The sequence below is a fragment of the Neodiprion pinetum genome, chromosome 1 (assembly GCF_021155775.2).
Source record: "Neodiprion pinetum isolate iyNeoPine1 chromosome 1, iyNeoPine1.2, whole genome shotgun sequence".
NCBI lineage: Eukaryota > Metazoa > Arthropoda > Insecta > Hymenoptera > Diprionidae > Neodiprion > Neodiprion pinetum.
Window position 1 is genome coordinate 4,078,830 of NC_060232.1, and position 25,582 is coordinate 4,104,411.

Genomic DNA, 25,582 nt, shown 5'->3' on the forward strand with positions numbered 1-25,582 from the left:
CTGCCGTGTGCCCTAAACTTTCCGAGAGTTCGGCAGGGGGAAGAAGAAGATGAAGGAGAAGGAGAAGGACGAAGGGAGCGCAGTGGAAGCCCGCGTGTCGGAAGTGCGTTGGCGCGTGTAAAGCTTAAGGATCAGGAGGCGAGCTTAGTAAGAGTCCTGGGGGTGTTTCTGCGGCTCGAAGCAAAGAACCGTTGGTTCGACTTTAAAGGACCTCGATGCCTCGGCATCCTTACCCCCTTCGACGCATACTTTATTCGACTAATTCGACTCGGGAAGTGAGGCTTCACCTCCCCGTCTCGCCGCGACTCACTTGCCGGAGAAATTAATTCTACCCTTTCCACCAATTTAGCGAGTTCTGATTTCCTCACCAAGAAACACGGACAACCCATAGAACGCGTATCTTTACACCCTATGATCGTTCGTCTTAATTGAACAAGGGACAAACCGCAGGGGGCGGTCCAATTTCATGAGTAGGTATCTTGCAGTGAGAGGAGAAGCGATAAGATTTTAGTTTTTATCGTACATATTTTCTTTTTTTCTCGAGGATGTTTTCAACTTCTTACAGGAATAATTCTGGACAAAGTGTTTTTTTCTGTACATGGAGGCTAATTCATATCCGAAGGGGGCTGCAGATTATAATTACTGTAAAATATTTTGAAGAAACTGGGTGATTTTTTGTTTTTTTTTTCTTAAACACGAAATCAGTTATTTCTGCAAAGAAAATTAGTCGGACGAGTGATTACAATGCACACCGTTGTAATATTCAGGGACAAATGACTGATCTCTGGTGATATCTTTCGCAGGTTCCGAGAGAAGGAGCGAGTAGTGGAAGCGGAAGTGGTTTTAGGAAGGGCTGGCGAAGGGCTGGCGGAAGGCTGGCGGTCCGAGATGAGCGATGAAGGGGGGCCTGGGCTGCCTGCTAGCCTCCGTCTTCGTAGTTCACATCGTCAACGTGAACGGACTGCCGCCGGTGGTGAAAATCGGTAAGCTTATCACCGGTTCGTTGAAGCGTTGCGTGGAGAACAATGTCTACCTACGGAACTTAAATTGGAGAAACAAAAGGAAAAGCATCGCGATGAGACGAATTTTCCGTCGAACGAATGATTCGAATTTTATATTTTCAAACTACCTACCTTTTAATTTTCTCACGAATAAACGCGCCTACTGTTAAGCTTTGGAATCGTCAAGTACCTACGCAAGTTTTTAAAAACGATCTCGCTGTGTAAACGCAAAGCTGTTGTCGAATGAGAGAGAAACTCGGGAAAGTTGTTGGAAAATAAACGATCCTTGTCGGTTTACGATGGCAATAAACAAAGGGTTTCCCAGCATCTCAGCAGCACCGAAGCAGAAATGGATTTATTAATTTCCGCCGCTTAGCGTTCGTCGTTAGCCAAATGGTTCGGCCAGACTGCAGGAATTCCAACGGGGCAAAACCAAACTCGAGAAATTTCTTTGTCTTGGGTGCTTGCGTATCTGTATGTATATGTATATGTATGTATAGACGTACATACATGTATATTTACGCTCCATTCTGTTCTGGCCCAAGATGCATGAATGATAAACACAGACCAAGGATATTTTGTTAAACGTAACATAAATAACAACGAAAAATGTGTCCGCGTTTTTTTTTTTCTCCTCAAGCTTTATACCCTCCACCATAACTCCGCGGCTCTGCGGGAAAGCACGGCTTGCGTTACCGCCAATATTTTCTAAAAATGTCACAATTCTGCGTTTTCGGTAGAAAACCGGACGTCCCGCAATTGCCGAGAGTTTCTCATTTTCCAGGATTATATACAGCAGGAAATAAATTGTTCCTCTTTTCAATTTTCGTATACCTTAAATCGATAAAAAATATATTCTCTTCCAGCAAATTTTCCCAGGGTAAAAACGACGTGTTTCGCGTTTTCCACGGAACACTTCACCCGCGCAGTAAACCTCAACGATTCCGAATCGAGCCGAGAGCTGCATTCGAATATCGCTGCAGATGTTGAAGTAAATTTGAATTTGAATAAAGTCCGTAACCATGCGGCGAAAGCTCGGAACGCCGGTTATTTTCCTGAGCAGCTAGGCATCGTCGAAGCCCGGAATCGCTACTCCATTATACATCCCTCTTCTCGCTCAACACGGCAATTGTGCATTGTCGGTGGGTCGCAGAATCGTCGCCCGGTAGCATCCTGCGAATTCGTCCACATCCGCGGAATTCAGACTCGGTATTTCGCTCCCTAGCGTTTCTCTCCGCGAACGACAAGTGGGTGCGAAATCCGTTTCGTCCCTGGGATTAACCGTGAAAACTGTGGGAAACCCGGACGTCCGCAGGTGTTGGATCTCCGGAGCGCAGATTCGGGGGATGCAAACAACGCGATCCGCGAAACAAATGGAGCCCCTCGCCTCCGTCAAACCGAGCTTCCCGCATCCCCGCTGCAAGCTCAAAGTCGTTCATCTCTTGCCTAGATTCCATGGCTCTTTTTTCTTTCCTTGTTCCTTGTCTAGATATGTTTTTTTTTTTTTCCCTTCTTCTTTATCATTTCCTTTCCGTGGTTTTCTTGGGGTTTTTTACGCCTCTTGAGTATTTCTTCATCCCACCCTATCCCGTTTTTCTTGAAAATTTAGGGCCGGGTTACGTGTGCGCGACTCTATGCGGACGGAGAGAATGAGGGTAATTTCGGGAATAGTCATCTCGGTGAAAATTGCGAATGAGATGACGAATCACCGTGGCTGGAAAGGAGCTTTATTCAACGCTACTGCGGCCCTATTTACCCTCGAAGAAAGGAAAAATCCCTCCGACGTCTAACTTTTTCTGTGTAATTTTTTAAATCCGACGAGACACTCGCCGAGGTTCATTTGTCTAGCTAGAAAGGGATTTCGACCGGTTTTCAAACCGTTTTATAAGCCCGTGTCACCGCTCTGGATTATAGCGATATTTTTCACCTTTCACTTTATTTTATCTTCACTGAAAATGAGAGCGAACCCCCTTTTTCAATTTACTTTACATTTTTTAATTCGTATATTGCGAGAAGCAGCTGCAGGGAGGAAAATCTTCCGAGAATTATGTGAAATAATTACCAAGACCGTGATTGCCTTGGCAACAGCAGCAGCAACCGCGAAAGATTCTTTTTTTTTTCTTTTTTTTCTTTTTCTATCTCTTATACCCTCCACTGGAAATTATATTGACGTACGAGATTATAAAAGTTTTAAATTCCGGTAAAACTACCTGCTGCTAGCTGCAGCGGGAAACTCGAAAGTTATGGTTCGCTGTAACGGGTATATTAGTGTGTATAACGATCGAGGGAACGGTAGGTAATATTGTTGGAAAAAACTTTTTTAAACATTTTTTTTTTTCATTTTACAGTGTAACTTCCCTGCATGGCACCTTTACGCGTAACCTCGGGTTAACGCAACTTAAATTCAAATCGCGCACAACTGCGTTTGACACTTATAAAACTTGCGTCGCAGCTCTCGCGTCAAATAAACGTCAATGTGTTGTTTTCATTTTCTTGTTTCTCTGCGGTAAGTAACTCAATCTTTGCTTCGCTTCGATTCACCGTTTTTTATATCAAAGAAAATTTAATAAGGACAAAACTATTTTTTTCGATAATAGGGTCTATTCATCGAATTACCCTTTTTTGGTTTTCAGAGTTGGTCACTTTCGGTATATTAATTTCTCAATATCAAGATTCATCCCCAATAATATTTCACTCTCACGCCCTATTTTTAACAATGATTGTAATTCCAGGATCCCGATGTTACGATCGAGCGTTACTAATTTTCTTCACACATTTCTAAAGAGAATCAGTCAATAGATGAAATGCAAAGTAAGAAGGATCGTTTCTTCTTCTCTTTCACCTGAAACAATTTGAAGAAGAACACAAGGACCGTTATATCGACGAATCTGCAGCTAAGGCGTTTCTTCTTCCTTGGTCATTTGGCCCAGATTTGATAAAAGCCCCTTTCTGAATTACAGCCGTCAGGTTAAAGTAAATAGATGGTTCTAAAAGATATCGGACTTCAGCACCGGAAGAATTAAACTTTTCGCAACTCCTTCGTTGGTTTTCCGTAATCGTCGTATTTTTCGGTGTCCTTCAACTCGCGTATAATCTTTCCGTGGGATTCGATTTTCAACGTCGCATTTCCGCAAGATATTAGCTGCGTCGCGTGGACGGTATTTTAATCCCAAAATTTAGGGGTGAGTTTGCACAGGGGTGTGGGGAAAAGTAAGGAGAAACCGGGGAGGAACGAAGGCGAGTCTGAGATGATGGCCAATTGATAAAAAGTTGGACCGGACTTCGTCTCGCGCTTGCTTAGAAAAGTTTCGGTTACTTTATGACGTTCCCAAAGTTTACCCCGCCGCCACCGTCGCCCTGAGATAATTCGATATAACGGGGCGACGGAAGACAGCCGACAAAACAGCCCCCCGGCTCGACTTGACTTTACTCGACTCGGCTTTACTCGTCGAATATGGTTTATTGGATTACTATTTCTTGCCCCGTTTCTCCCGGGCGGGAATCGCTCGCCGTATCTCTACCCCTAATTGCAAATAGCGATGTACGCGAGGTTTGTGTACGGCGAACGGATGTCAATCGAGGCGCAATTTCAACCCCCGAAGTAAAGACGATGGAAAGAGAAACGAGGCGGGCGTTTAGACGAGAAAGAATTCCGCAAGCGTGATTTAGCAGGGAAATAAGATTGAAAGAATTCAGAAGCTGCGAAGCGAAATTCATTGAATTTTAATGAAAGCTTTCGCGTCAGTTTCAATTTATCATTGACGTTATATCGCGACAACTATGCGATGATAAATAATTCTGGCCATATTTTTATCTTATCTTATTTTAATTTTTTTTTTTTTTTTTTTTCTCTCGACTTCTCTGTATGTTTTTGGAACAAAGAACATCTCGCTGAGATAAAGCCTAACGATCCGTTGCTTTTCCTTTCTCCTCTCGTTTCCGCTCTCTCTAGCCATCAAAGTCTACTTTCCCAAGAATCTGCTACTTTGATCAGAGGTGATTGTCGGCGGTGGCTGTTCGTTTTTCTTTCATCGATAAAACGAGCCAAGATGGTGAAAATAAGAGAAGGAGCCACTCGCAAACGCTTATATATCGCATACAATGTACGACCACTAACCGGCCACTTCACTTTTTTGGCTGCTAACGTAGAATGCTTGATAGAACACAAAAAACTTTCCTCAGATTACCAGATTGTACGTCGCACGACGGAATATAGGGTTTCCATTGACCTGGATGCGATCGTATCAATTACATAACATATGTGTAATAAGCTGGTCCCAAAAATCGACTATAGTTTTCTTCAAAGTCACATGTTCAATAGTTGTAACAAGAGGAAATCAGACACCTGTTATAATTTGAGCCCTTAATATTAATATTCAGTGGTTCCTGCGGGTAATTTTTCATTTTCCATTCAATTAATACGAGAAAATATTTTTTATTATTTTTGAATTTTGTATCTCAGTAACGAGGCAATTTATATAAACTTCCGATACATGTTTTTGTAGGCAATTCAATTCTCTACAAAAAAGGTATCTTATAATTTTTTGGCAACTAAACTCTGTCAAATGTTATTCAAGGTTAAATTTGAAATCATGTAATTAATTTTCAACGTAAGCAAATTTATTTTGTAATTGTTATAAGCAGTAATATGTAATATATGTTATTCCACTTTAAAAGCACCTATTTGAGCAAAAAGTGAAGTAAAAAAAATAGAGGGTGACTTTTTTTGGACCAGTTTAGTCCATAATGTATGTATCTGAGCGAGAAAGGAAATTAGAAAAGAAAAGAAATTTCCCACCGAAAGAGAGATTATTATTACAAAATTTCTTTTTCCTCTTCTTCTCCTTCTTCCTCTTCTTTTTCTGTTCGGTTCCTTGATACATTTCCGACAGTTTGACGGGAGTAACTAGAAGTTTTCAAAACGACTTTCAGCCTGAGCACGAACCTTCACAAATTTACTTTTTCCGAGTTTCAAATTGGCACGGCTCGAAGTTAAATTGAAAAACAAACTGAAGTGGTATCGAGATTTTTACGATTGCAGATCGAAACGTCATACACCCTCCGCAGGGATTGACAAATTGCTGAATTACCAAATTGGAAAACAGTATGAAAAAATTAAAAGCAACCTTACCCCGAATCTGCGAAAGTGGAAAATTCCTCGATGCCGATGATCAAAAATATACACGCGTTGTGATTCGGTGAAAATAATTTACAGTTTGGCACGTGGACGTTGACCAGCTTCGCTCTTATCTGTGGCACCCTCTGTTGGGGCGTCGAGGGTCGTATCGGTCGAATCGGGAACCAGAACCTCGTTGTCGGTCATAATAGGGTAAAACGGTATTGAATAACGTTTTGCCGGAAGCTGCAGCGCCGAGTATCCCGCACTCGAACGGCCCTCTGGGTATGATTGATTGATCACGATGGGCCATTTGACCCCCGCATGCTGCACGTTCGGATGCATCGAGAGCTACCCATTTGCAGTTCAGCCCTGTTACTTGTCCCCGTGTAGATAATCACGCTGCGTGTCACACTGGCGCGATCATATTTTCGGTAATCAATCACCGCACAGAATCGGCCGGTAAAATTTAGCTGCAGCAAATTTCTACTCGTCGTAATTCTCGCAAAGTAGTTCTGCACCGAAGTCTGTCAACTCGGTGTCCGAATAGATGGATCGTTGATTTAATCAAGCTGAAGTTGGTAACGTAAACGTAACGAAGCCTCGGGTTGAAAAGAATCGTCATTATTGGGCAACTTAAAAATGACTTTCAACATGTTGACCTTTCAAAATTAAAGTATATTTTGTCTCTAATAGTTTACTAAGTTTCCGACACTCCTAAAGATGCGAATTAGCGATTTTTCGTACACACGCGTCGTTAGAGTAACGTTGCTAACTTCATTCTCATTACATTTATAATATTCGGAACCAATTTCTGTCAGCGATTTAAAAACATGTGAGCTTAGGTTACTCGAAAGGTGAATTTATCCGGCAGAACTTTGCGTTTACAAATTTTTCACAATTGTCGTAGGAAGTAAAGTATCCGTGACAATTCTCCTCATCTGGTCTCGGTTTACTCGGTACGTAGAAATGGTATCGCCTCTCATGGAAGTCGAGGACAAGCTTTTACAGACGCGATAAACAGCGGTAAACGCGGAATGCATTCTCGCAAGGGGGAAGCTGCAGTGGATCGCTATTACCGCACAGTTACTGCTCGACGACCCGGCGTGTAACCTGCAGATGAACACTCCTATACCTTTTTCCAAGCACCCGTTGCACACCCTCTGAATTACCTCACGCTATGCATTTGTGATTCTCGAATGGAACGGTGAAAAACTCACCGATTTAACCAATCCTGCACTGCGTCTCGCAATTGAATTTGTATCTAGATCAATCGATCGTTGATAAATAGTACACTTCTGGCGTTGATTTAACGAAACTTGTAAAAATTGTGGATCGTTTTGTTGCATTCCTGTTCGTGAATTGTCATCATCCGCAGACGTTTTTTCTGATCGTTGCGCGTATCAAACGGGGCCTAATTTGTTTCTTCTGAGATGGGACGCGAGTCTGAAAGTCTCGTAACGTGTAATTCCATCCCCCCACCCGCCTGGCTGGTGACTTAATATACCGGAGGTTGATTTCATGTAGGACCGAATGTCGTGGCGAGTAGCATAAAAACGTCGTAAAAGTTGGAGAGAGAAAAAAAGGAAGCGAAGACTAACAGCGAACATCGCGCTATACTTGCTCATTTTTGCGTCAACACTCGCTTTTCTTCCCAATTTATTTCTTTCTTTCTCATCACCTTTCGGTTCGTGAGAAATTTACCTACTCGAGAAATTTGAGCTTTCAACGAATTCACGAGCTGAAGGCTTGACTTATATTCTCTATGCGAAGGACCTTGTGTTATACACTTGACTTTGAAATTGAAGTACTGAAAATAAATATATCGAAAGTGCCGAACTCATGGACCGGGTATTTATTCCGTTTCGGGATCCCGGGCCGATTGGAAACTTCCGAGGATTAATTTTCGCGCCAAGGAATAAATATCAACGTTTGTCGAGGTTATCGGCGCCCGTAACTCAGCAGAAGTCGCGCGTTATCCTTTTCTGCAGCACTTCGAACATCCCCCGGGATTCACCCTCATCTCGAATCCTTATCTCTCTCGAATCCTCGAGTCCGAGTTGCATTCTCCGACCGCGTTGACCTCCTCGGTCACTTTATTGCTTTCGATTTTGCATACAAAACTTGTCCTATATACGAACCTGATTTATACAAATGCGTAATTCTTCATGCTTGATGCATCACGTGCTTTCTATTGCATTCCGATTTTACACAAGATCCGAAAAAAAGAAATCTTACCTACGAACAGAATTGGAGGATCGAATAGACGCCGCATTGTTTCGGTCGATGGAAAGTTTCATGAAGCTGAATTAGCTGACTTGCTGACCGCTTTCCAATGAAGAATCCGGGTGAACAAAAATGTTTATTTCTCTTTATTGGTGTTTTCTTGCATTGGTTTTTTATAACCAGCTGGTATCGTCGTCGGTCTAAATTCCATTTGCTAATTACACTTTGCGAATATCGTTGACTCTTGCAAAAAAAAAAAAAATCACGAGTCCTTCAATCTGCGAAAAACGTTCAAGAGTCTTTCTTCGGGGTATTTCAACTTACTTTAATACTAGTGTTTTTTTTTTTTGAAACGGACTTCGTTAACTTCATTCCGGCATGTCTGAACGAGTAGTTTTTCATGCTTTTTTATAATAGAGCAGGGATTATACCCACGACGAGGACGAGTTTGCAGTGCCCGATCTGCAGGACGCACGGCGCCGAGTCGCTGTTTGTGTTAAAAGTTTGGTGACGCCGGCGCGTAGAATAGAAGATATGCTATTAGAAGACTGTATGCTTGCGTGAGAGAGTATACATATATTTTCATAGTTCAGTACGAGAGCGATGATCCCCCTCTGAAATATATCTCCTTCATTTTTCTTACTCTTCAGTCATTTCTCCTTTCTTCCATTACTCTGACACCCCCCCTTCCGCGAGATAGTCGTTTTACCCAACATACTCGATTTGTCAATTTCCCTTTTTTCGAAGACTGCAGAGATTTCAGTTACTGAAATACAGAGCGATGTCGAATTCACTAAACACGATGTATTCACGATGATTAAAATATTCACCGATCGAAGGAAAACGAATTTTAAAAGCTCAAGAGCTTGCGGAAATGACTTGATTGAAATCGCTCTATTTTCACGGAAAAAAAAGCACAACGCGGACGTAGAGACCGAGCGATTTCGATCTATGTACTATTTATTTGCCGCAAGCTCGCAAGCATCTCAAGACTCAATTTCTTCCTCAATCGCAATCACGTCTTAGGCAACTTAATATCAAATGCGTGCTGAGTTGTTCCAACAACAAATTCATTCTGAAATCATTTCGCAAAGAGCGACGATGAGACGACGTCTCTCCGTCGATATCCGGGACAGCTGGATGCAATCTTCACAGAGTGTTGAACCTCGGTTTTAACGCGTTAAAACGACGGCACTGATCACCATTGTCAGACGGTGCGACAACTGGCTCGGCACTCGGTCAACTGTGTGGCATAAAGAGCCACCCTTCCGCCGCTCTCGAGGCCGGTGCTTTAAAACGACTTTCAAGTCCGGACGAGCTTTCGCCGTTCCGCTTCTTTGTCTGCGTTGTGGCGAGCCGCTGATCCTTCAAAGGATTCTCGAGATTTCCTTAGAGTACTTAAGCCGAGTCAAGCGAGGCGGTATCCTTCTCGGCTGAACGACGTGTAGGTCCGAAATCCCGGTGAAGGTTAAAGCGAATTTAAGTCAGGCACACTTCGTATTTCGACCCACAGCTTTCGCCGCTGACAATGATGATAAACACGGGACTGCGGTGATGCAAAAATTTTTCACACACCTCTTCAAGGACACTCCATAAAGTCACGGTTTCTCCCGTAGACGAAAGGTTGTTCCGTCTAGTTCACCGGCGATAACTGCCCTCCAAACCATCCGCGTGGTCCGTGTCACAATACCGGAGCGTTACTTGTACAAGGCTCGAGCCATCCGCCGGGACGCAGCGTTCAGCTGTAGCCACATCCTGCAGGAGTACATCCTAGTCTACCGCTAACGGGCAATGTCCTAAATTACCTGGCGGCCATCCAGGGCGATCACGGAGGGCCAAAAAGCACGCGATTCATCTTCCGTCACGATGTTTTTACTCCCCACTTCCATACGCTGTCTTTTGTGTATCCCGAACCGTTTCCAGGAGGTTATACGGCGGAATAAAGGATGGCTCTGAGGATATTGGATGGATGGAATTTATTCCACATGGCGATTCATTGCCGATACACGAATGATTAAGGAATTTAAGGCGATAGTTCGATGCACAAGGGGGAGGAAACTGTAGTCTTCAAATTAAACGTGAACCTGATGCGAATTTATCACAATTGTTTGTTTCAGCTAGATTTCAAATTATCTCATCAAAGGAAGCCGATCTTCGAAACAAATAAATAACACGTGCTTACTACAAGAAAATTGAAATACAGTCGGCAGTAATCGCTCGCTTTTTCCGACTCCGTGCTTTATTCGACGGTTTCCTTTCTACACCGAGTGGCATTACGTAATACGACCGGCAAATAAAATGTCCGATTAACGCTGGGGAATCAATCCACCAACAGCGCACTGTACGTACCATTATAGCCATACTTACACGCGTCAGGGTCACAATGCGACGTACCTACAAGGGAAATTCACGTTGTAACGAGCGACACCGACGGTAAAAAGTCCGTTATACGTAAAGCAAACGAACGGCATCGACGTACATCGCGATAGTACCTTACACACATGCCTGTATTGCGCTTAGATATAATTCACAGGTACAGTACGCAGAGGCGAATCGCGTGAAATATTTAGCCGGGACGAGTCAATAGTTGGAAATCCGACGGGTGGGTCCAGGGACAGCCGATGAAGCCCCGAAGTGTAATCGCATTACAACCCTCGTCGTCTATCCATCCTCGACACACTCGTCTTTGCTATGCGTATACGATCCCACTCGCACGTTCGTTCACCTACACAACCGTCGACGTGTTCAACGATACCAAGATACGGTATCGAGGGAGACGTGCCACCCCCCCCCCCCCCCCCCCCCACCCTTTACCCACCGCTGCTTTCAAATTTTCAAGTACGACAGTGCGATTGCCTGTGTTCAACCTTCGTTGCTCGAAAAGCCTTTCGACTACTTTTCATTAGTCCTTGGTTCCCTGATTTAGTTTAAAAAATATGCTTCTATGTTTCGTTTATTTTTTACGTTTTGATGAAAGCTTTTTCGGGCGCTTGGTGATTTTCGTTTTGAATTTATACGTGTGTACTTTTCGTGGAATATGGGACGACAATGGAGCTGATCTCGTTTTTATCGTTTATTGAGCGTGGCTCGCGAGGCGGATTTACGGGGTGCAAAAGCTTCGGAAAAAGGAAGGAGAAAAACCGGAAAATGAGTATATCCCGAAAATCAGGCGGGGATAGATGCTACTGAGTTAATGCCGCGGAAGGGCTGCAGGAATCATTTGTTATCGTCAGAGGTCCACTTATTTTCGAGATAATGGTCTCGGGCTGCACGAGGTGGTAAATGTGCGAGCTTTTACGATCACGTGTATGCCGATCTAATCCCAAATGTTGCGCAAGCAGTTCGATACTGTATACGGTGCACGAAAACGTCGAGCTTATAGCGATAAACGCTCGGCGAACATCGTAAAACGGTTAATTAACCCCGATCGGGTCGATGGCGATCGAAAAAAAAAAAAAAAAAACAAAATGCCACCCGAAAGCCGAAATCCTGGAAAAGTCAAAGAAATTTGGCTGAAAAAATACCCGACCACGAAATTTTTCAACGAATTTCCGAATTCACGATCGATTCTGGCTGCAAAATATTAGGGCAGAAAATTGAATTTCGATACTGAAAAGGCAGACGGCGAACTCGCAGCCTCGGTACCGTAATTGCGACCCGACGCCAAAAGCCCGAACCTCGGGTTAATAATCGAGTATCGTCGATTAAATTTCTGACTAGGAAACCCGGCGTCCGGTTTGCCGGGAGAAAATGGGGCGAATCGCGTACGAGCGGCAGATTGCCGATATGGTTATGGGCGGTGTGTTGGTACTGCCTGTTTGGCGGAAATAAAAATTGCCATAGAAGCCGGAGTGACCGACACCCGGCAATAAACGCGCCCCTCGACCGCAAAAAACGTCGAGCAACGTCGAACGACGAGTAAATAAATCGTCGAAGGAACCGCCTGTCAAGGGATTTATGTCGGGTTGAAATCAATTCTTCTAGTTTACCGTAAATCCGGAAGTTTGACACTCGTATAAGTCTGGAGAGTCCGAGGTAATTGACCTGAAAATTTTTCGATATAATTTTTCCTTTTATCAGCTGCATCAAGCGTCGCGAAAAGTGAAAGGTGAAACATGGTCAACGGCGTTCCTCCAGGTCTGCCCGACTGTGAGTATCCTTGTTTCCCGGAGGAGCAATAAAATCCAATTACCTTTTAGTACTGGCGCTGCGAGCGCTGATATTTCTACACGGCGATATTGTTCGACCGCTTGGTGTTTCTCCTCCAGAGAAATTCGTTTGAAATTGTGTAAGAGCGAGTAGAACCTCTATGGAATTCGTATATACGAGTATATATGTATACATAGTACATTCCCTCTCTGAATTTCACTCAAATTAGCGCCAATGCGATAGTCCTGAAGAGAGATCACCATTCGAAATGGTTGCCGATCGTACGTTTGATACGAGTACGAAATAGTTTACAATTTCACTAAAGTTCTCCCGTCCGACTACCGCCCTTTTTATCATCACTCGACGGAGATTGGAACGGACGAGAGACGACCGATCTGTCAAGTACGTAGAAAAAACTGTGACGGATCAAAATGACGAGCCCCTGAAAACCCGGGGCGAAGCCTCGGCGGATTTGTATTCGCGAAACACAACTCGCGGGTAGTGAAGTTACAGCCGATAATCAGGCAATCGAACTTGATCCTCCACCACGGTTGCCGTATCAGACAGACTCAGACCGGCGCTAGTCGGGCGCAAAAAACTTTCATACCTTATCCCGTATTCATGGGAACCACAACGAGCTAAACTCTCCCTCTCTCCCTATTTCCACACGCGGCTGACGCAACCCCGAACCGACCCCCGATCCAGCTTCGCTAGGGTGTTGATCCAGAAATACTCCGGGAGCCACAGTAGAACCCATATTGCTCTGGTTATTGAGATATTATCGAGTTGTTCCCCTGGGGTATAAATTCGCCCCGGATATCACCGTCGCGACGGGGACAAATTTCCCCACGAATCATAATCCAGCCCAGAATTCTTGATATTCGTCACCAGCTTCAAAGTCAAAATACGTTGAGACCATGGAAAAGGAATCTTGGTTTTAAACAATTATTCGAGCTCGTGTTTGAGGCGTGAAAAAACGCGTAAGGACCTAAACTTGGGGCACACGAAACATTTCGAGGCATTGTGAATACGTAAAGAAACTACGTCGATGAATACCCTGTATTACACACGCGTGTCTCAAGCATAATCGGCGACGGCTTTGAGGATTTGCTTGACCTGGATTTAACCTCTGGATAAGTAGGATGGGCTACAATGGTTACCCTAATTCCATGGATGACCCTATTTCCTACCGACACTGTACCCGTAATTCGGGAAATTGTCACAGCTCGCACCCTCGAGTTATGCGGTCGGTACGGGGTGGAAAATTTTCGGTTGGCACCAGTCCTCGATACCGGCGATGGTCAAGCGGTCAGTGACCACCAACTAGCCAAATTAATTTTAATAACAATGCCTCATTACGTCCGGCTGTATAATACTCGAGCTACAAACAACGCGAGCACAATCTATTAATTAGCCCCCCAAACCCGCTTGGAAATAATCGAAAATTGAGGAAGTGTAGTCGGCAGTATTTGACGATGAAACGGGACAAAATCCATCGCGTGAACCAAAAATTTTGCTTCGAAATCGATCGAGCACTTAACCAAATATTAAAATTAAATCTATTTAAATCTGTAATTTATATACGGATAGATGAGATTGCATGAAGAAAAAATTTGTACTCGGCTGGATGTATTCGTTTTTACCATTCTTCCGAAAAATACGATCGCCTGGTGAAAAAGCAGCGGGGTGACAGTGACGAAGGTAGGAGCGATGAAATTCCATCCTCCGGGTCTTTCTTTCAATCTCGATCGAGGTTAGGAACAAGTTAATGTCGGTTTCTGCAACCAGTTGCTCGAAGCGCGGCGGTCGGGCAAAAAGTACCAAAAACCTTCGCCGCTTTATCCTTTTTCCCAGCTTCTTTGGCCCCGCTAAAACAGAGTGTCACATTATCGCCCCTCGTCCGTCACTTCAACGCTACACATATATCTATATCACGCGAACACGAGGTATGTTCTCGGTGAACTATTGGCTTCCTAAGATTTATCTCAAATTTAACCGTAATCTTGTTACACCCGGTTTGCTCGCGTCGTTCTTGGCACATTATTCACTTACCGAACCGAGGCGTTCGATCAACCGGAATTCAGTCTATCCGTTCAAACTTTCCCGTATGCAGAGATACGTACTGCTGTGAAATTATCGGTAATGCTAGCCGACGCGACATTGATTCGATTCACTTTAAGGATGATCTCCCGCCGAAGCGTAGAAAACCGATTTCTTTCTCCTCTAACCAGAGGGGAAAATTTTTATAGACTTTTCTAGATGAAAACAATGTTGGGGAAAATCAGATGCAAATTTAATATCGGAGCTTGAACGCGATTTCGATAAAGGGTAACATTTTTCCAGCACAAATCAATCCTGTTCACTTATTCAAGATAGTTTTCTAACCTCCTTTGTGTTCATTTTTTAACATGAAAATGCATTTCATCCGTGTCGGATCGACGTCTGATGGTATATTGTGGGTACATATTTACCCTTAAATAACTTCGCCTAGTCTCCGGGGAAAAAGCGCGAATGGAAAAAATTAAAATAAAATTGTTACAAAAATGAAAGCAGTGGATTGACTATCGCTGAATTTCAGCTATTAATTGCAGAACTAATTAGATTCGTTATTATTACCGTCACCCTTTTCATTGTTATACGTTGGCGGATAAACTTGCCCGCCGTATGCAAAAGGGACGATGTGAAATTACGGTCGCAACAATCCTATGCGGATTCAGCGCAGGGCTTACACTCCGTGTAACGATAAGCCGGGTCAACAAGCTATTCCGTACTTATTATTAGCAATGGTCGTACGTCGCATTTTCATCCCGCCCTTGCGAGGCATTGCGAACCTAAACAGCAGCTCACGCGCCTCCGAGTTTATATTTTCAACCGAACTTTCTTCCGAAGGGAAAACAAGTTACAGAAAGAAATTCTAGGGCTTTTTCCCTTCCAATTTCTAATAACCGTCGATTTTTTTCGAAAATTATTAAAACAAGCTTGGGCTGAAAAATTGCGGATTTTTAAACCTTGTTTTGCTTTTAGCTTTGTCAACTATTTATTCAATCTTTTAATTATTTTTTCTACCGTTTGTGACCATTTTATCACACGTCAGATAATCAAACACGGTCAACGTTCCCTGCACGGTATGGTTAAAAAAATTTAATTAAAAAAATTCACGCATCTGCGGTCAAATTCATATCATTCGACTAAGCAAGCTTTGAATATTTTGACGTGATGTTGATACGATGTGCATACAATTTAATTAAAACATACCGAACGTTTGATTGACCTTTTTAATTTAATTCTGATTATTCATGAAATCTATGGCTACCCCGCATATCGACATAATTCTTCGATCCTACTTTTTCCCCGTGAAACTGAAATGATTTTATCCAGACATTTCTCCCGTGGGTATTAAAATTATGATCACGATTTACTGCCAGATTTAGAATTCAATGCGAAAAACGATCTTCTTAACACAAACAACGTTTCATCGGTTACCGAAACCTCACCTCGCCGATATAACTTGGTAAATAACCAAAGTACACGATTATGCAAAAAAGACAATATCCCGGGGATCAAGGATCTTGTCATTCCGAACGACTCTCCGGGTTCCAACTTCGGGGCTTTTTCCCAGTGATAAATTAACATTTTACCCCGTGTTTCGAGCCTCGAGGCTTCTTGAAAATTCCGTAGACACTTATACACTTCATAACTTCCTTCGACTCGCGGAGGACTTTAGTCAGTAAAATTGAACCTCTTCGTGACTCCTTGACTCATTTTGACAAATTTTCTTTCTATATTTTTTCTCCATTTTCTTGTTCTCTTCAACTCTGCAGCCTGAACAACTCGTTCCTTACTAATTACTCGTGTTACAAGCATTTTTCCTCGAGTCAATGACAAATACGAGATAAAAGATATAGGAATCTTGCAATGCTCCCTAACAGCATGGATGTCGTGGTCCTACGAGCTTCCGGTACGTTTTCGTCACGAACCGTAAGGCATGGGCTGCTCTGAGCGATTTCGACTGGAAGCCGGAAGTCGCCGTTAGTGTTTATGCCGCATTCCCAGGGTTAACCTGACCGCCGATGTCTCTGCTATTCCAAAGATGTTCCCGGCACTCCGTTGCCAGGGTAACCAGGGCTCGCTACAGACTGAGTTGAATTTATATATATATATGTGTGTGTGTGTGTGTGTGTATGTATATATGAACGAACCAACCAACGAATGAACGAACGTAACTACTGCAGGAGAAAACCCGAGAGTAGATACCCAGTACCAACCAACCTACCTACCTGGAAACTAAGTACGGAAACACAGCGAAGCATTCCCAGCGCTGCTGCACCTTCTCGTGTTATTCCAAAGTCCTTAATTAATTAGTTGCTGCCGTAGCGTTGCGGGACTGTAGATGCATGCTCGGTGATCCACCGCCCGCACTCACCTTCGGACGTAAAAACAATTTTCATTTCGTTTTTAAGATCAACCGCAGAAGGCGATCCACTTCCAATTAATTCGCTCGACGTTGCTCCGCCGCTCTCACAATCAGCCCCGAGCAATTCGCAAGGCTTCTTCGCGATTTTCTCATTTCGCGAATGTGTAATGTTCCCCCGGTGTTTTCCAAGCCTTGACCCAGTTGCGGATCGTAGATCCAGCTCGTGTGTACTCCTGTGTACAATCTCGTGGAATCTTTGAACCGGACTGCATCTTTGTCCGGTATCAGTAGCCGGATGCCTTTGGCAGTGGGTTAGGAGGGCTCGTGTTATCTTAGGTCGTGTTGTACCTGGGTGCAAGGAGGCATGAAGAAATAGACTCCGGCAAACATCCCCGAGCGATTTGACCAAATTATTTGCGGAACTAAGGTGCGCGGCGCGGCTGGATAGTTCCTTTGGAACCGTGCCCACTGGGCGTCTCCTTCAACCTTCGTTCCATTCCCCGATTCTAAAGATCCAAGGTGTATCATCAAGCTGTAGCAAAGACGTCCGGAGGGAGTGGAAGACCGTGGCACCACCACCGGCTGTTCGGTATCTTGCATTCACCGAGTAACGAAGAAGCGACGTCCTTAGCGGGGTCCCCAGCGACTGTAGGTACAGAGGTGTCATCTTTTCCGCGAGATGATCCCCCGGCTTGGACGACGCCAGAGGCAACCGTGACACTCGGGAGTGGCCTCGTCTGTGCAAGCAGACCCTTTGTCGCTTTGTCATTATCGAACTGCATTTTAGCGCGCGATGCTTGACACGAACTAAGCCGCCCCTCCGTTCCTCCTCGAGGGCGCGACATCGATCGGTAATTAATGAAATTGCATTCGAGGATAGAGACTGGAGCTCCAGGATAATCGGGTCTCGATCTCAACGACGTGTTTAATTGGTTTCAGGTGCCATATTCACTCATGACCAAAAAGATAGCAGCACCGAACTGGCGTTCAAGTACGCGGTGTACAAGATCAACGAGGACCGGACCATTCTGCCCCACACAACCCTCGCCTACGACATCCAGTACGTGCCGAGAGATGACTCGTTCCACGCTTCGAAAAAAGGTCAGTTTCCGACGACGCGTAATCGCGGTTTAATGCCCACCTACCTGTCCACCTCCAGCAATGGAGTCAGTTCCAACCACGTCGCGAGGAGCACCGTATACCTTGTGCCTTGTACTCCGAGTTATGCTACCGCTCACAAAGACCCAACGGTAACGTTATATCAACGCTACTCCGTTCTACTCCGGTCGAGCCGGTTGAACCAGCATGAATTTATCACCCGGCAATATACCCAGCTCATGGATGTTCCGCGACGGTTGCACCCTACCTCATAAAGCGCTTGTCTATACGCGGATCTCACCATTCTAGTCCATTACGTGTGTTACATACCCGTTTCTCCATCCACCCGGACTATTGTTACATCCTGCACTCCTCTATGTACAACTGCATACCCCGTTATCAATGGGTCGCAATTACGTGCTACATAGCATTCCCTCAATTAGACCCCACTAAGCTACGCCAGTCTGTAATGAGCATTATGTAAGAACAATTTTCAATCTGGACATGTGGCTGACAGCAATATTTGAGACGAGGTATTCAACTATATGACAAATGGACTGACAATTATACCGATTAAATGTGTGTAGAGTGAGACAATACGGGATATTTTTGTTTTCTTCGGGGGGTCGATTGTCTTAGAATCCCCATTCATCCCCGTTGTCCGATAATCCAGACTCCTGAGCAAGAATCGATGATTCAACGTAACAACAAACCATTACCTTCCGAGTTCGAGTTTCGCCGGGATCTTCGTGCCGACGGATATTGCGTAAAATAAACAGCACGGAATTGCTTTCGGAAAATCGGTTCATGCGAGATTGCGGTAAAATCCGCCCGACCATTATCCATGGAAAGCTGTTATTTAGTTGAATTCACATTCAGCGGCGCTGACCGCTCTGGTCAGGTATCGGTTGACGGTACGAAAAACGCGGTAAAATTCAATATCTGAAATGGTTATCTGCTCGATGAAACGCACGATGAATCCCAATCGTCCGGACGATATCTCTCGCGTTTTGTGTTGTGTATGGAACAGCGTGCGTGACGGGCGTTTATTTTATTTCTTTTCATTTCACTTCTTGTCCACCTCTCCCTCTCTCCTTCGGTGGGCAGCGAAGTGTGATGTGATTCGGATTTACAGATGTGGAATATTCTTCTTTCGCGACCCTCTCGGTCCTTGCAAATCCATTGAATAATTCACTTTCGCAGCGGCGACTCTTCGTACTTTCAGTATACCGAGATACAGATATATTTTAGGTGCAGGTACGTTTATCCCTGTTGATTTAAGCACTCCGTCCACTTTTCCATTCATTTCTTTTTCATGTATAAGCTTCACAGACTCGTAAGCTTTAAAATAACTTGCAGACGAATTAATGGAAGAAGTAAAGCGAAAATGAAGAAGAAAATGCTTCCTCGCACCGAATATACGGTACAGCTTTTCTTACAAATCGATCTCTGACTAAGGTCCACATATTTTTACCACCTTTTTGTTCAACTCCAGTACCGGACATGATGAGAAAAAAAAATCAGCACGTCTTACCCGTCCTTTCACAACTTTCGAGTTTCTATAATTGGCAAAGAGGCGCGTGCTGGAAGGTTCCAGGACTGCTCTATAAGCTCGGTTGACAATCAACGCTAGCCTTTTGTACTTTCGAAGGTTTCTCGGCGACGCGGTGCAGGAGCCTTAAAGCTTCGCTGAGGTGGGGTGTCAATCAGCGGTGGTTCCCGCCTTGGTGAACGTGCAAGTAATATCGTTTCGCCGGAGTCGATTTTCACCCTAGCTCTCGTCGCTCGTCTTGCATCCGCGCTGCAACCAATGCCTACCACCGTATTACCTCGGAACGAATATCCAAATGCTTGAAAACTCGGGAGGAAAAACACGTCTCTCAAAATCGAGGAAAATATTTTTCACCTCACCATTTCAGGCCGAATTCCAACCCTCCTGGACACTCGCTATCTAGGTACGGTGCCATAACGATTCCTGGCTGCGATTGTGCGACCCGAAGTGCCGAGTGCTGATCGTGGGTTCACGTATTGTATGGAACACGTGCATATGGAGTACGCGTTATCTCTGGACAGCAACGGTTTTCAGATTTTACGATTATGTCGCGGACCTGGTTATGCGCTGGCCTCTTTCCTGATCTCTCCAGCCGACGGTGCCAAGTTAACCAGATATCTTGCGGGCGATCCGACCAACCACGCTGCTGTAGCTGCTGCAGCTGCTGCAAGGCGATGATACAGGGTACGTTTCTCGCGTGCTTCGAACCCGGAGAAAGCTTTCCAACGTTGAAGAATGTCCGCAAGAATTATTGACCGAGCAGCCGATTCGCAATCTGGTCGAAACCCTTGTTTAATACGCGTAGTAAAAAACGCGTACAGCACTAATGGTCACGAGGGTGTCGGTTGTAATTACGGATAGGAAGGTCGGGGTGGATTCACGTAGGGGTGAGACGATATCACGTAGAGTGATAAGCGGGGGATCGGCCCTGTGCTGTACCGGAACTTCTGTCCGTCTCGGTGAAACGGTCCGAAGACCCGAAGCCATTCGGAACGGGATGGAAGCGCGCGTTTCTACTTTCCGAAAAGTTTGTTGACCCGGTTCTCTTCGGAAGTCCGTCGTACGTTCTCTCCGCGAAATAACCGTTCGCGAAAAGTTTAATACGCACTGAAAGTAATTGGATGGGAGGTGGAAGCGGATGCTCCGGACCACGCCTCCAATGACCCTTGAAACGAGATGTTTCTTGCCTAGTCTTTCGACTCGACGCGACGCTCGCTACTTGACCGAGACAGCGGCGCCAAGGGTCACCACTGATTGCGACAAGCGGCTCGAAGATCTTCCCATGCATTTCGGTCGACTTTTTACCCAACGACCTGTCTGTCTTCGCTTTATCTCGGACCTTCTGACCTTCGACCCTTTGCTCTCCTGCCACCGTGCGGTGCATGGCGAGTGTGTGACGTGCTCGAGAGCCGTTCTCAAATCAGAGCGCTGCTCTAGATTACCACCGGCCGATGTATGAGAGGCTGGCTGTTATAATGCCACGAAAAAGCTCCCAACTGGGAATTCCCCGTTTTGCAGATTGTCCAGGAAGAGTCGGAAATTGTCGAAACGTATAACCAAGGACCTGCTCATCTAGAGCGACTTTAATGGGATTCAATTGTATCGAATTTCAGTGGAGCTGTCTACCATTAACAATTGAACCAATGCGTGTCGAGTGACGAACATGATCGAGTACGGCTAGAAATTCATTTTTTTCTCAGTGATAAACGTCGAAGCTCCTCCTCGCTTTGTTTCACACACTTGATTACCGTGCCTCTTGTTTTTCACGAGCTTTTGCCACGACATCAATAACCGACAAAACCCAGAGCTTCCACTCCATCAATCGTTTTGTGGTTATTGCGCAGAGCCCAATTTTTCTCGGCAAATTTGTTTGCATACATTCGAAATTGTACGTTAGAAGACTGAAGCCGCCAGTCGAGTATATCGATGAATGGAACGCCAAAGACCAAAGCATCGGTCATGATTATCCATGACTTACCTATTCCCTAGAAACTCGAACAGTCCCTGTCGTTCGGATGTGTAAACAACTTGTGAACCCTAACTTCCAGCAGTAGCTATTGACGGCGATATGAAACTGTTGGAGAAAGAATTGAAGCAGCGTTGGTCATTGTTGATGTTCCAAGATCCGGAAAAACCCTAAAGTAGCGGTGATCCGAAGCCAAGAATCCAAGGTTCGCATCATCGTCGAGCTTACTTCGTTAATTATCATCTGATCTCGACGCGGTTTTTTTATTACTTTCAAATGATGGTCATTGACCCGGATTTCTTAAGACCAAACTTCACCCAGTTGCCGTGTGAAGTTGCACTTTAGCAAAGTAAGAAAGTGGCAAATGGAAAAATCGAGGAGTTCTAGGGTTTCCCGAGAAATCTATAGCCTGTAGGACCATCTCGGGTGTCCGGAGTGTAAAAGGGGTTCGGAGTGGTAACTAGACGTGAGTATCCGTTTCCGGGGCCGGTTTCTCGAGTGGCCTAGTCAGCAAATTGCTCGAACGATTTTTTGATTATTTTGCGACTAAGAGGTTGCAGGATGGGTCGAGTGCTTCCACCTCAAGATCTAATTACTCACCGGTAAGAGGGTGTTGTGGGCGGTGCTGATTACGGGAAATTTACCTCTCGGAAATTATTGGCCTCGGGGTTAGCCGGCTAACCCGGATCTATTCTGCATCTTGCGTAGTCAAGGAATCTGTACCCAACAATTTACCCTCTCGGTATTAGTTTAGCCGAGAAATGACCTTCTGTAAACTGTCTAATCGTCGTCCACTTTCGCCAGTATTCCCAAATCGCTGATCGGGAAAAAAAAGTTTCCTCGCAGCGCGTGCCGGAAGCTTCACTGCGTCGGACTCTTCGACGATTCTTTTGCCGTAAACTTTCCCAATCGAATCAATAATAACCGATATTGTTATCCCTTTATACTCGGTAACTAACTCCAATTAATCAAACTTCGCGAAATCATCTTCTCTCAATGCCTCTTTATCGTTCTCGGATGAGCGAAGGATAAAAAATTGCCTACCTTTCGGTACCTTTTGGTAAAAATTTCACATTTCCACGTCACAATACGCCGCCAGTTTCTCAACGAAGTCTCACAAGTACTCCGATCAATTGACGCATCGCCCCACCACCCCCGGCACTCTGTAAAATTAATTTTCCTATCCCGGCAACCTCTCGCTCAACCATCGCCTATGACACGTTGTGTCTATTGATTTAAATCGTTGCCCATATACCTACGCAAATTCACCGCCGTCGCCGCGTCAACGCGATGCAAATATTTGCCTGCAGACCGCAACGCTCTGATCACTTCGCATACGCCGGATACGTGACGTATCGCCACTCTGATTACACAAATATATTGGAAAATCCCGTTTGCGTTTGTTCGACACGTAGTCGCGTTGACGAAATCCATCACCGCGTCAAAAATGCCGAGACTCCGTCGGTCGGATTCGGTGAACTTGAACGAGCCCCGCCTCATCCAGTCTCGCAAAGTCCTTTGACAATTCAAGCGGGATCTCAAACTTCCAAGTGGCCGAGCTTCCGGTTTGCACACTACTCCGGAGATCCCCTTTATTCGCGAACCCTTTCGGGCTACTTGAAGGGCGAAAAATCCTCGAGTCATTAATCCTCGAACAGCGGCAAGATTAAGCCGCTGCGACGACAAAACGTCTGCCTGCCTTTCTTTGTCCGGACGGTAGGAAAAGCTCGAGCATTCGTTCGTCGACGGAACGATGCGACGGACAATTGCGTCGATCGAACGAAACAGCGAGCTTTACTCGGGCAGAATCTTCGAATTACGGAGATCAAAAAGGCGGCCGAAAATACCCCGGATACCTTATTCATGGCAGGCAGTTGGTACGTGTCCGGTTATCCAGGATACGTCTGCGGAAACAGGACGGCGGTTTGATCCTTGGTGAGAAGCCGGGGACCGCGACCGCGACGCGATTGACGACGCAATCAATTAACGCGAGGCGTTTGCGGAACGTTAGTATTAAGTGGACGCGTCAGATTGCGGCGGCTCAGCTTATAGTCGGACTGTAACGCATTCCGGGATTTGACCCTGAGTTATAGTTTCTGTAAAGTTAATTAACCGACTTGACGTTACGCGTAATTTATCCAATGCCCCGAAATTTGAATTGAAAATTTATACACTCGCCGGGGCGAACTTTATACGAACAGCCACGAAAACGAACAATCCTCGGGCTCCGATCCTTGTTCAAAATGTTTCACCCATGTCACATGCGACAATTACTCGGATTTCAGAAAGTTTATACACCGCTAATTTAATGCCTTCCTGGCTTTTTACCACCCACTCACTCGCTGCTCCCCCAACTTGCACCCCTGGAACCTCTGTCAACGCGGCTGAACAAATTACACGAACCGGAACTCTGGGGAAAGCTTTTCCTTAACGACGACACCTAGGCCTGCAGGGATACCCCTTGAGAAATAATAATCACCAGAAACGCTTTGAGAGGGCCGTTTGCACCAGAAATTTCTACGCTCTTGGACAGGTACGACTTTTTCAGTTAGACGATTTAGGTACGAATGAAAGAGGGTTTTTCAACGTTCTATTAACTTAAATTCACCTACAGGTCTATTACAGCGAATTTTACGTACGTAATAAGAAAAAATAATCAAAATTTACGTTTTGGCAAAATCAATAATCGAAAACGAGATTTATGGAGGTATTATGGCCAGTTGCTAAACAAATAACGAATTCCAAGTACATTGTTATCGACGGAGTACTTCTAAAGCTTGTATCAATTATTTTCCATTCTTTACCTGTTATCAATACCTCGCCTTGAGTTTCACGCTTTAATTATTCTCTCAACTCGTACCGGGTTGAGTTTCGACACTGGTTGAAACTTTGAACTTCTTGGCAAAGAGTTCGCGACTATCTCTCCTTATGTAACGTGCTTGTGTATAAGTATACAGAAACTTATACACCCACATGAATAATGACGACGCTATGGAGCTCCGAAAAATCTTCACTGACTCAACTTTCTCCGATATTGTCGCTTTTTACAGACACACGATGAATAGCGTTATTCCGTTTACCCACGACGTTCTTGGAGACAGAATTTTCATTAGATTTTTAATCCAGAAAAGATCCAAGTTAAATAAATCCACTTCCAATCGAATATAAATAACAGTGAACCGAAACAGTCGATTAGAATTTTCTAACTCGAGAAGGAATACGACAACTATCGTTAATATCGTTCGAATCCAAGCAAGCTCAACAAGGAATGAGAAAATCATGTTAATGAAAAAGTTCACGAATAACAAAGTGGAAATGACGAAATCGATAGTTATTATTGCACTTTGCAGGAACAAGCAGACAGTGAAATAAAATTACCGTGATTATCCTGCAAGACTTGCAAAATCTTCGTAAATTGCACTTGCATTTAATGAATCGTAATAATATTCCAGGGTGCGGTGACTCGGCATTAATTTAACTAACTTCATAATTGGTTCTCTTACCATCCAAGACTCGTTATTTTATTTTTTATTTTTGTTTTTCCACACACATTTCTAAAAGGATTCATCGATCACGCCTCATCCCGGGGTTCTGACCGTTGAAGCTCGGTCTCTGATAGTGTCGAACCATGTGGCAAACTTTTGCTTTCGGTGTCTCCAAGATGAAGCAATTAATTCAAACGTGATTTACGACGCCGTCAAGCAGTTTTCTTCTCGTACCTCCTCATTTTTTTGCCTCAGCTTACCTCTCAAGAGCCGTGCAACTTTGTTCTCCTTTTCTCACACTTGTTCGCGATACGATCCGTCGGTTAATTACTGTTTCCGCGTAACGATCAACCGGCAGAAACGAGAAGGGATTATTAAAAATTTACGAGCTCCTACTTTACACCGGTGTCTTCGAAAAAATTTATGAAAAAGAAGAAAGCGAGATGATAATAATTACCAGCCAGTGTGCAAAGGCCGCCTCGCATCGTTTCTGGCCCGTAATTATTAACCTCCGCTTCGGACCTGCGCACGATTTTATCGCCAGGGTACGTAAAAAAAAACCCACCCCTTGGATT

General features: G+C 44.6%; 1 protein-coding gene across 14 annotated transcripts in view; it reads left to right on the forward strand.

The window, feature by feature from the left end:
* Positions 1-25,582, forward strand: part of LOC124224724 (glutamate receptor ionotropic, kainate 2) — a 75,342-nt gene that overhangs the window by 14,245 nt on the left and 35,515 nt on the right. For 13 of the 14 annotated variants that reach the window (XR_011177725.1, XM_069138202.1, XM_069138199.1 and 10 more), the window contains 2 exons: positions 804-983; positions 17,846-18,007. Coding sequence is in view for 12 of the 14 variants with exons in the window: in XM_069138202.1 (XP_068994303.1) it covers positions 896-983; positions 17,846-18,007 (250 nt within the window). In the remaining 2 variants the exon portion in view is untranslated. Of the gene's footprint in view, positions 1-803; positions 984-17,845; positions 18,008-23,807; positions 24,056-25,582 lie in introns of those variants that run through there. The other variant, XM_069138210.1, reaches the window with a different exon arrangement.